This window comes from Ischnura elegans, chromosome 13 (assembly GCF_921293095.1).
Source record: "Ischnura elegans chromosome 13, ioIscEleg1.1, whole genome shotgun sequence".
Lineage (NCBI taxonomy): Eukaryota > Metazoa > Arthropoda > Insecta > Odonata > Coenagrionidae > Ischnura > Ischnura elegans.
The window spans coordinates 17,190,486-17,202,741 of NC_060258.1; the positions used below are offsets into that span (position 1 = coordinate 17,190,486).

Consider the following 12,256-nt stretch of genomic DNA (forward strand, 5'->3'; position numbering starts at 1 on the left):
TGTTAAAGCGTATCAGGAGGGAATTTCATGTTCCGGCTTGCATTGAGAATGCCCTTGCTTTTTTCATTCAAGTGTTGTGATTTGGGAAATTTTTATCTTCTTTGTGTGCTCGCATTCATTGTGAAAGGTAATAAAAATTACTAAAAATATTCCTTGGGCCTGGAATGGAACCTTTGGCCGTGCAGGCAGTTCTCTATTGGGGTATGAAAATGTATAAATTATTAAAATTGGAAATGTAATTTTATGGTAAATCTTTCTGTTAGGATCAATAATACCATGTTTACTAGATCTCAGCTGTGAAAAAGTTCATTAGGGGCCTGCCAAAAAAGCCCAAAATTGATTGAAAAGGATTGTGTACGCATCATAATTCAGCAAACTATCTTCTTACTGATTTGTGAACACAAATGATTTTGTCATGACCAAACATGTGGAAACCCACTAACCAACTTCGAAAGGGTTCTGTATTTCTATTTGTACATTTTTAAAAGTTTTGTGGTGAACCTACACATCTCCATGTTCAATCTTACATTCATATGTGTTGACAGAATATTATTTGTGATAATGTATTGTGTAACCAGGCCCATCAATATCATGTTTATTGTGGAAAGAAATTAACTATTTTTAATCGGAATTGTGCTTATTTTATGATGGTATTTGGAGCATCTAATTGAAATTATATAATTAAATTCTGAGAACAAAAGTGTGGTTTGTTGGATCAAGCATGGTCGTGGTACCCACATTCAATTTCCTCAAAGCAATTAGTCTGTGTTCACGTATTCCGTATTTGTTTCATTTTCTTTGAGGCCTAATGCACATGCGTGGAAGATCAGATTCAGACCTGAATTTCTCCTCATCCGGGTACTCGACTGTTATTTGTTCTATTCTTCTGCAGATGATTCTTGTCAATATCTTTGACACACACGTTATCAGGTTCATGGTTTTAAAATGTTCACAGTTCTCAGCCCTTTTTTCTCTTGCAAATTGGGATTATAATATTTCTCTCCAAGTCCTTTCGCATCTCACATTGCACGTGTGGCTTTCTACAGCTGGTTCAACGTCTTTTCTCCTGCATTTTTATTTAGCTCTGCTGGAATATTGTCAATTCCAGTTGCGTAAATCATCTACAGGTCTCTTACTGCCTCATCAAATTCTAATTCATATTAAAATTGGGGCTCCTGTGTTATCTTTATCCACTTCCCTTTTGTTGTTGACACTTTTTGTGTTTTTGTGTATATCCAATGTACAATTCCACCAGATATTCCTTCAGCTTCTTCACTTTTTCTTAATTTTCTATCATTAGTTCTCCATTCTTTTCCCACAGGGTATAAACATCTTACGTGTCTTTCCTTAAAGTTGTTCCTCATTATACTTAAGGCTGCCTCTTATTTTACTGTGCACAGGATTGTTTCGTAGATCTTAACAAATACTTTTTCATTCGCACATCTCCAGCCTTCATTGCTTTACAACATTATTTTGCTCCTTATTCTCTTGTAACTTTTCTGTGTAACATTTCTGTTTTTCCATTCTAAATTTTTTCATCTTTCTTTAGTAATGCTTCAGACTGCCAATGTGATCCATGTAATTTTTAAAAACTTTATGATATATGTATCTGGCTAAACTGTGTGTTGCATATCAGTTGGACATGTTGCTATGAATTTTTAAACTGCGTTTTCCCATTTAATGGCAATTCTCACCATTAATTGAATGTAATTTGGAAATCATTTCATGCAGAGAGTGGCACAGGTAGGTATAATTGTGTGTGTGGTATTACATAAATGGAAGAAGGTTCTCTGAGTGCTGAAAATATTTTTAAAAGATGGCATTACCTTCAATTTACGAACTAAACTCCTTAGTGTGTATAGAATTGTGAAACGCTCTCTTTCTCACAAAAGGCAATTGATTTGTCTTGATGGTTTTTAATTTTCACAGGGTGATATATCAAGCATCTATGAAAGTATCCTACAGGAGCTAATTATGTGGAGGGTAAGTCTTGTTTATAGTAATTACTCAGGGCCCATGAAAATATGGCAATTGATGATTAGTTCTTGGTTAATTCCGCATCGACTTTTTATTCGGGACTTATGACAGGCAATGGGGCATATTCCATCTCGGATGCTGATAGGCTCGCAAGAGGAAAACAACACATCCTTAACGCACTCCAAGGGAATGGCTACGAACGGGAACTGATTTGGAAAATCATGCGTAAGGAAGAAGGGAAACGAGATGTAGCCTTGGATACTGCAAGTGAAGACTAGCAAAAGGCACACGCTCTCTTTCCATATGTTGCAGGAACTTCGGAGAGGATAGGGTGGTTTCCAAAATATAATTAATAACTTCAGGCTTTACTTTGTGAAACCTCTCCATATTGGAAGTTAGGAAATAAAACTTCGTAAGGTTCACTGTTATTTAATTATACGCACGACCCGGGTTTCGTAACTTGGTTACATCGTCAGGTGACTGATCTTGTATGCATCATGCATTCATACACAAAGTACACAAGTGACTGTGAGGACATCTATTGGAAAGGAAAAGGACTGGTTGAAAGATCGAAGGTGAGGGTTAAACACGGACTGAAACAGGGAGAGGGGGTGGGGGAAAGGGGCAGCCTTGTTTTGGGACGAGGGTTTTTCCTGTGAGGATCTGACCAGCCAGGGGAGGGCGGGGTTAACGCCACCGCTGACGGGGCTCACCGCCACCTTCTTAAGCTCTCGTCTCCTCACCCACTTGTTTTTATTACTTTATTTTTATTATTTAACTCCTATTATTTTTTGAATTGCCCAAATCTAAAGATTATTACTCCTTAAGCATGCATTTCATGCTTTTAGATTTTTAAATGACGATATCTATTTTTCGCGATTAAATGAAAAGTGAAAATTTTCAAGCGCACGTAAACGCAACAGCTAAGTATGGATGCTGGGAAAAGCCCATGTGATGTCATGCATGTTCCCGCTTCCGCCGCCGTGTGAGGTGACCTTGGGGCGAGGGTATGTGCACTGCTGAGATGGAGGCTGCTAGCAGGTAGCACTAGGCTTAAATAAGGATTATTAATACCTTATCAAACGAAGAAAACTTTCCAACCTTTGGCCATTTTAATTGGTGATTATTAAGAAATGTTTCCCTGAGCTCTGTGCCTCATGCATGCATTAGTAATCTCAGACGATGTAAAACTCCTATCCACTCGTATAGAAACTAGGTCCCTGTGACATCACGTGGAGTGGCATCGTATGGGCGCCAATCTGGCCTTTTTCAAATGAGGTTAAAATTGACCGTTGCCATTCGTCTTATCTGGGATATCTAAAACCAAATAATTTTTATTCTATGAATACACTAATGGTGGGTAACGAATCACAGTCAATGCCTTGCATTTTCTTTGATGAAGGAAACTACCCTATTTCTAGAGTTATCGCCAAACACGATGTCTTGACCAGATTCAAAAGCTTAAAGAAGACCTCTGACCTCCGCCGGAGTGATAGGGACTGCTTTGGGCAAACATCTAGATTCCTCAAATGCAGAATAGATGAACATTGGAAGGCAACCAAAAAGAAAAATTTTCGCCTTTCTGCATTTGCGGAGTGTATTCATGGTCGAAACCTGGGCAAGTCATACTATTCCATGAATCAAAAATCATTGCCAGAGAAAATAAATATTTCCCTAAGCCGATAAGGGAGGCGATAGAAATAGTGAATCATGGATAGAACTTTTATAGAGAGGACAGCTATCCTTAAGCTTCATCATTCAAACCGAGGGCATACCCAGGATCAAAACCTGTTTTTAACTTGGAGGAGGCAAACCAAGTTGTGACATTAGTTTATGAGATTATTTCCTTGAAAAAATAGTTTTGTTTTAGCTACATATCTTGTGCTAATACATATCATTTTTCGTGGGTTTAAAGAAAATTTGTTCAATGCTTTCTTTTCAATTCAGTATGTATTGATTTTGCTTTTGCTAAGACTTTTGGGATTTTTGCTTCTTTGCCCCTCACTGGGTACGCCCATGATTCAAACGACTTCCAACAATTGAATTGGAACCAAGCAAATCAGTATTTGCTTGACTAACCTTATATATGAAGGATTGCAGCTCCGCATATCATTTGAACCCATAAGGTGGGAGCTGGAACGTGCCCGAAACTGTCGTCTGCAAAAAAAGGAGTTGACGTGGAATAAACCCGGAACCGATCATTAATTTATTCACTGTGGAAGCCTCCATAATAATGTGATAGTTGATTAGAAAAATGTTTAAGGTAGAAGGTGTTTAAGGTTTAGTTTATTGTGCATGAATGGTTAAACAAAAATGAATTTATCTTAATTTTAGAGAAAATTACTTGGAAAATTGACAAACCTTTCATGGAAAGAGTTTTTTTTGTGGTTAATAGCTATCATTAATGCACTTGAGATTAGAATTTTCATTGAATAAATTGTGCTTGACGTTTCTTTAATTGCGTAGATGAGATCTCTTGTCGTGACTTTTTCAGGGTTCCCACTCATGCTTGAAAACCTTAAAGCCGTGATTTTGTCTGCCATGAAAAAAGTGGAAAAAGTCGTGAATTTCGTCCTAAAGCCTTAAAAATCTCTCAATCTTGATTTTACGATCGTACAACTACGATTGGCAGATTGAAAGAAAAATGGATATTTTGATCATGTTTCAAGGTCTGTCACGTGCAGACGTGGCCACGGATTATCTGCACATGTATATTCGAAGCGCAATTATTGGTCTGTGTGCCATGATGACACACAGACCATAAGCCTATACCGGAGCCGGAAGACTTGTGACCAAAGTGTTCATTAACCCTGGCAAAAATTCAGACACTTCTTAATTTCCCTGGCACCCTAGTCCCTCTATTTTCCCTCTCGCAACCTGTAGCCGGAGCTGAATTTTGCAAATGATATGTGAGATCAGGAGCAGGGGTGCCGACTTACAAAAAATATTGGGGGGGCCCAAACAGGGGACCTTGCCACGGTAAATTTTGAGTTAATTTTATGAGAATTTTAAGGTTTTTAAGCATTTTAGAAGAGTCATATGATCAACATTAGAACCCTGATCACTCGAATCTCGATGTATCTGGACACTCCGGGGAAGGTTGACAAGCCTGACACATTTTTTCCTCACATCTGTAACGAATTTTTGGGGGGGTGCTCAGGCCCCATGGAGTCGGCACCACTGGTCAGGAGAGATAGCACTTCAATTTCTGTGTTTGCATTCACGGTGTCTGTCACGTTTGTTAAATTCGTAGTTTACGCGTCGCCGATGATTGTTAGGCGATCAATATTTCTGCACAAAATGCTCTATCTGCAAACTGTGAATTTGAAGACATTTAGACCATGAAAACCTGGAAAAAAGTGTGAATTTTATGATTTAGATTGAGTGGGACCCCTGTGTTTGTTTCTTTGATTCTTCTGTTTCAGTTTTTTTTTAAATCTTTGATTGTTTTTTTTTGGTTTTCCTCTTGAAGGGAAGGAGCAATGCTGAAATGGGAAGGATGAAGGCTGTCCGTCGCACGGCTTCCCCCCTCGGCCTCATCTCATCCAGTGAATCAGCGGTTGACGTGGCAACGAAGCTCTCCCCAACCGTCAGTGCCTGTGAATATAGTCCCGAGGCCAGGAGCCTCCCGTCACCTTCCGGAGATGGTGTCGATGCTGCAAGTCTTAGCCTCAACGGCCACGAGACTCCCTCCTCAGACTCGAATTCGGTGCCGGCACCACTTGAAGCATCAAGGTGGCGCTTTCCTGGGGGTGGGTGCATGTTAAGGGTGTCACAGTGTTCCCACTCAACCATGAAAACCTTGAAACCGTGAATAACCCATGAATTGCATCCACCGTGAAAAGATCTGGAAATGGCTGTAGAATTCGTAGTATAACCTTATAAGCCTATAAAACTTGATTTTAGATCTACGATTGACGGATCAAAAGGAAAATCGATAAGTCAATCACTCGCAGACACTGTCCACGCATTTATCTGCACACGTGTATTCGAAGCGCAAATATTGGTCCGTGTGTCATGACGACACCCAGACCTCAAGGCTGTGATTGGAAGACCGTTAACCAAAGTGATCATTAACCCTGGCGAGAAATCAGACACCTCTTCACTTCCCTGTCACCCTCCATTTTACCACTCACAACCTTTAGCTGGCCCTGAAATTTTCTAACTGTAGGCGACGTCATAAGAGCACTTTCATAGCTGCGTTTCGCATTCCCGGCGTTTATCGCGTTTGCTATATCTATAGTTAGCGTGCGGCCAGTGATTTTTATGTGATCAATATTTCCTCCTAAAATAGCTTTTCCAACAGACCGTGAATTTGATGCAATTTAGACCGTGAAAACCTGGAAAAAACGGTGAATTTTATGATTTAGTTAGAGTGGGAACCCTGGTGTCAGCTAACTAGGAAAATATCAAGTACTCGTCAGTGTTCTCATTCAACCGTGAATAAGCTGTGACAATAGGGTGGTTTCCTATTATTTTTTCATTGCCTAAATCGAAAGATTATTACTCCTGGAGTACGTATTTCACACTCTTAGATTTCCAAATGATGATATCTATTTTTTGCGATTCAACGAAAAGTGAAAATTTTCAAGCGTGCGAAAATGCGACGGCTAAGTAGTAAAGAAGGGGAAAGTCCGAGTGACGTATTTCTGGTTCCCGCTGCCACCCTGTGAGGTGACCTTGAGGCGAGGCTTTGAGCGCTGGTACGACGCAGGATGCTAGCAGGTAGCAAAGTACCCTGCTAGCAGGTAGCGCTTGGCTCAATTATGGATTATTACTACCTTATCAAATGAAGGAACCTTTCCGTCCTAAGGCAGTTATAATAAGTGATTATTAAGAGATGTTTCCCTGAGCTCTGTGACTCATGCATGCATTGGTAATCTCAGACGATGTAAAACTCCTATCTACTCGTGTAGAAAGCAGGTCTCTGTGACGTCACGTGGAGTGGAATCGCATGGGCACCAATCTGGCCTTTTTCAAATGAGGTTAAAATTGACCATTGCCATTGGTTTAAACCGGGATTTCTAAAACCAAATAATTTGTATTTTATGAAAACCCTAATGGTGGGTAACGAATAGCAATCAATGCATTTTGTTTTCTTTGATGAAGGAAACTACCCTATTTTGTCTACCGTGAAAAAGCACTGCAGGAACAAGTGACTTTGTACGCAGTCACGCGCACGGGTGAAAAGTTAAATACACCAAAGGAAGAAGGTCGCCATGAAAAAATGTTTGACTTAGCCGTGATTCGAACCCAGATCTCCCGATTACCGGTCAGGCGTGTTAACCAGTTACACCACCAAGCCACTTTGAGCCATGCATGCGGGCTCAAGGTCGGCCTGGCCGGCCGCGGAAGAGTCATACCAGGACGTGACTGGACGACGCCTGCTGTGGATGAGCCGTGCATGATGGCTCGAGGTGGGCCTGGCCGGGCGACTGGTGTCAAACAAGCTCGTGCCTGGACGACGGCAGTAGAGCCAGCTTCCTCCCCACCCCACCTACTCCACCGGCAATTTGGGGGGCTTATATAAAGCCTTCCCGGGGGACGAGAGCCCACTGTTTTTTCCGGAGCGAAAACTTTGGTCCCTTGCGAAGTGTGCACCTCGATATGAGGCTTGCTGTTCTTTTCTTTCACCGTAAATGGGAAGAATTTGATGTCATGCTGAACAGATGAGTCGCTCCATTCTCTTCCAATTAGCCGCTTAGCGTCAAAGACGGTATTTTCAGGATTTGTTGTCAACTGGTTCTTAGCGGCGTCACCAATCAAACGCTCGCCATCAGGAGTGAATGCCTCATATGATGGAGTGATTCGGTTACCTTGATCATTAGCAATAATTTCCACTCGACCATTCTTGTACACACCAACGCAAGAATAAGTTGTGCCCAAGTCGATGCCAACGACCGTCCTGACATCCTTATTCTTGTCTTCTTTACCCAGCACGGCAATAACTAGGAGGCAGAGAGCCCCCAAACTAAAAATTGACTTCATTCTTCTTAGATTATTCCACCCCTAACTAAAGCAATTATGCCGACAAGTAAAAAGACAGAATTTAACAGATAATAAAGTCACCAATACTGGGGTAACGAAAAATAATTGTACGCTGAACTATTAAAAATTCTCTTCTTATGAGAAAGCTCAAGACTAACACGACAACCACTTCAATTTCACTCGGTATCCGTTCAAAGACTCATCTGTTCAGCATGACATCAAATTCTTCCCATTTACGGTGAAAGAAAAGAACAGCAAGCCTCATATCGAGGTGCACACTTCGCAAGGGACCAAAGTTTTCGCTCCGGAAAAAAGTGGGCTCTCGTCCCCCGGGAAGGCTTTATATAAGCCCCCCAAATTGCCGGTGGAGTAGGTGGGGTGGGGAGGAAGCTGGCTCTACTGCCGTCATCCAGGCACGAGCTTGTTTGACACCAGTCGCCCGGCCAGGCCCACCTCGAGCCATCATGCACGGCTCATCCACAGCAGGCGTCGTCCAGTCACGTCCTGGTATGACTCTTCCGCGGCTGGGCAGGCCGACCTTGAGTCCGCATGTACGGCTCAACTTCGCTCCGAGAAAATGCACACCTGACTGGCAATCAGGAGATCCAGGTTTGAATCCCGGCTAAGTTAATTATTTTTTCATGTGTATTCAGCGGTGTTTGGCGAGATGTTGTGGAACATATTGCAGTTATAAATGAAAGTGAAAAAACTTTGTGAATGTCCACAGTATTTATTCAAGTACGACGCATTTCAGCGACTCATCGCTATCATCAGGTACAAATGCGTCAAGAAGTCTTATATATGTACATGCGGAAAGGAGGGGGTATGGTTATGAGTTGGTGGAAGTGGGAGAGGGGTTGGGGGGTAAAGGATGGGGAATGGAGTGGGGAGGCGGTTGAATTACGTAAGGAATTGGGGTTCGGTGGATGGTTTTAGCGGGGGCAGGGCTAACAGCGGGGAATGACTAAGGAACTCAATGTCGTTCATGAGATTTACTTTGCGTTTCCTCCTTCTGGTGATCTCCCACTGCTCAAGTGCGTCGAGCCGACGTCCTTTATTCTCGAAGACCAATATTTTTGGGTTGAAATTGCACGAATGGCCCTCGTTGATGAGACGAGCGGCTACCTGAGATTTAGCGTCTTTCTTTTCATAACATCTTCTATGTTCTGCTGCCCGTACTTTGAAATTGCGGCCTGTTTGACCTACATATTTTGCGTCACACGAGTCACAGCTGATTTCTTAAATGCCGGATCTTGAAAGAGGGTCCGATTTATCTAACGATTTGTTGAATAATGTTTTAAGTATTTTTTCATGGCGAACTTCATCCGTTGGTGTATTTTCATCTGTAAAAAAAGCTGGAGAAGGCCATGAATTTTGCCATGACGCGGTAGAAATCTCTCAAACTTGATTGTAGAACTACGATTGACCAATTAAAAGAAAGCTCGATATGTTCGATCATGTTTCAAGGCCGAGTCACCTGCATACACTGTCACACTTGCATTCGAAGCACAATTATTAATTGGTCCGTGTGCCATGACAGCACATTGACCTTTACCCTTAAAGGACCAACCTTTTTCCGGCTACTCTGTGGACCAAGGGAGGGTCATAAATTGTCCAGTTATATTTTTTCATTTTAACTAATGATGAAACATAATATGTCTTCAGCCAATGTGTTTTTAGATTTTTAAAAGTTATTCATCCAGCTGAAAGTCATAAAATCGCGATAAAAATATTGAAATATTTATAAACTGATCAAAACGAAATTATGATAAGACCAGGAAAATCTATGAGAAAAAATAAATGCGTGATTCAGGCTTTATATTATTCTAGTCTCCCAGCCCCTGGCCTTTTCATGGAGATGTGTTTCTTCTGAGTTAATTTTCTTATTAATCAGTCTTATGTTACTCCCTCAGTGATGATAATTTTAGGTTTGTTCGAGTGAGGGTGCCTTCATAGCTCGGCGTTGCGTGCTTGAGGGCGGAGCTAACTCATCGCAGCAAGTTTGAGCCCTTCACAGCTTTGCGTTGCGAAAACAAATGAAAGGCAAAAAGCGTTGGCTCCTAAAAATCGGCCTTGGAGCATATCATCTTATGATTTCAAGCCAAACGCATAATACATATGTTGTTTTGTGCATTTGTACGCAATTTCATTTCTTAAAATATTTTTCTTAACTATAAATAGCATTTGAAGTTAATATGGCGACCATAAAGTCGATAGTCATGCATGTAATGATGGCCCTTGCCTATGCATTGTTATGATCTTTAAATTCTCTAATTGGAATATTCAAAAAATAGCTAATTACATACACTCAGTGAACATGAGTAACCTGGAATGTCATCAGAAATAATTATTAATGATAACTGTGGTTCAAACAGATTGTCCTAGTCGTGTTATCTAAATAGCTCTGAGTAGATCATGAAGGCACAATTATTAGATATCAATTGGAATTAAAACGACCGTAGTCACCAACAAGGAGCTCTCGCGGTCTATTTAGCTTTTGATACCATTGATGGGTATGTGTTATGTTAATCAACGCTCCTCGGTGATTTTAATCTAAATTAGGGTTAATATTAATCCTATGTTCAGGGAAGATATGAAATATCTATGCTTATCACTTCAAAATAATAGTAATTAATTAAATAAATAGTATTTGTCACTCCCATTAGGGCTAATCTTGCATATTTGAATACCTAAGCTTCCCATAAACAAACATCAATTCGAAATCATCGGCATACTGCCGCCTTCACGCGGAGAAAATTCGATAGGTTCAGTTTTTCTGCGACGACGCAGCGAGCTTGAGACGTGACGTCATCAATTCTCAAAGACGGGCTCGGATTGGCTCACTAGCCGCGGCATCAACGCAACGCCGAACTGTGAAGGCACCCAGAGTTTTCATTTTTGTTTCATTTTAGCAATGAAATGTCCGTAGAGGGAGTTGACATGAAGAGGAAGTTTGTTAAAATTAGGAAAGAGAGGAAGTGAACCTTACCTTTAAAAAATACCAAACTAGAAAGTGAATTTCTGATAAAATTATGAAATTTAATGGGTGTACTAGGTAAAGAGAACGATTAAAATAATATTAATTTCTGCATAGAAAGGAATATACGCTAAGCTTTTGCAACAAAATGAGCAAATAACTACAAAAGAAACGTGATAAAGTGAATGCTGACCTTGTACTACAAAAAAGTACCCTTACCTTATCTATTACTGATACAAATAGGTTACCAAATTTACCTATCCCATGAGAAAATGCTTTTCTCTGACATCCAAAACTCAACACGTTGCGTACTGGGGTATTTAAATTCCTGGGAACGCCGATTTGGAAATATGTACCTATTAGGGCGTAATGCCTTTGGTTTAAACATGGTTAAAAAGCTAATGTTTAGAATATAACTTTACCGAATCAAACGTTATGAGGCATCAATTCATTATGAATAACGAACAATAACTTAAAACGTACCACCGAATACCTATTGCACGCTTTAAAATTGTTTAGGTTGACGCACCTTAATGACGAGAATCTTCGTCATCCGTCTTGAACGTTTGGAAAAAAAATGACGAGAATTCTCTTCCATCCATATGCAACATGTTAAAATCACTTTGTTCATCACACATTTGCAGGCGAACATAAACAATGTGGAATGTGGAGAGTATGGTTCATCGTTTGATGGATTCATTCCACATTTCTCTTGTTTTTCGATTGTTTCGTGCGCATTAGATGGCATTAAAATGGTATGATTACCAAAACCCTTGTTAACTAACGCTGGCCTCATTTTCTGTTGCTGGTAATGCCAGTGAGATCGTATCAAGTAAATAATTTGCTTTGAGATTTGAAATAATTCCTTGATCCATTGATTGAATTAATGAAATCGTAGTAAGAGATGAAAATGATTTTTGTATTGTGATGGAAATCCTTTAAATGAACAGGATAGCCTGGAGCATTATCTAGTTGAAAGCAAATATTGAAAGGGATACCTTCTTCTTTGCAATATTTTTCAATGCCTATGACAAAACAATTTGGAAACCAATGTTTAAAGAGGGCGATGGTAACCCAAGCTTTGGAATTAGACCGGAAATAAACTGGAAGAGAAACCTTATGTATACCTCCAACCCTTTCGAGGCAGTGGAATTCTCTCCTTAACATCTCTGCTGTCCTGAGCCCTAAGAGACTCTTCTCTATAGCTTCATCAGCCATATAGTGTAGTCTTTATTCTATGGAGGAGTTTTTTCTAACGGACAAATAGTAACACTCCATAATCACGTGATATAGAGCTTGTGACGCTGTATTTTA

General features: G+C 40.4%; 1 protein-coding gene and 1 non-coding gene across 13 annotated transcripts in view; one reads left to right on the top strand and one right to left on the bottom strand.

Annotated features, from left to right (window-relative positions):
- LOC124170323 overlaps window positions 1-12,256 on the top strand; it is a 137,484-nt gene that overhangs the window by 13,879 nt on the left and 111,349 nt on the right. For 9 of the 12 annotated variants that reach the window (XM_046549031.1, XM_046549039.1, XM_046549043.1 and 6 more), the window contains 2 exons: window positions 1,930-1,983; window positions 5,450-5,729. In XM_046549031.1, the coding sequence (XP_046404987.1) occupies window positions 1,975-1,983; window positions 5,450-5,729 (289 nt within the window). In that variant the 5' untranslated portion in view covers window positions 1,930-1,974. The remainder of the gene's footprint in view (window positions 1-1,929; window positions 1,984-5,449; window positions 5,730-12,256) is intronic. The other 3 variants (XM_046549040.1, XM_046549041.1, XM_046549042.1) reach the window with 1 other exon arrangement.
- Window positions 7,210-7,282, bottom strand: Trnat-ggu. Its single transcript has one exon. It is a non-coding gene; the product is annotated as a tRNA-Thr (tRNA).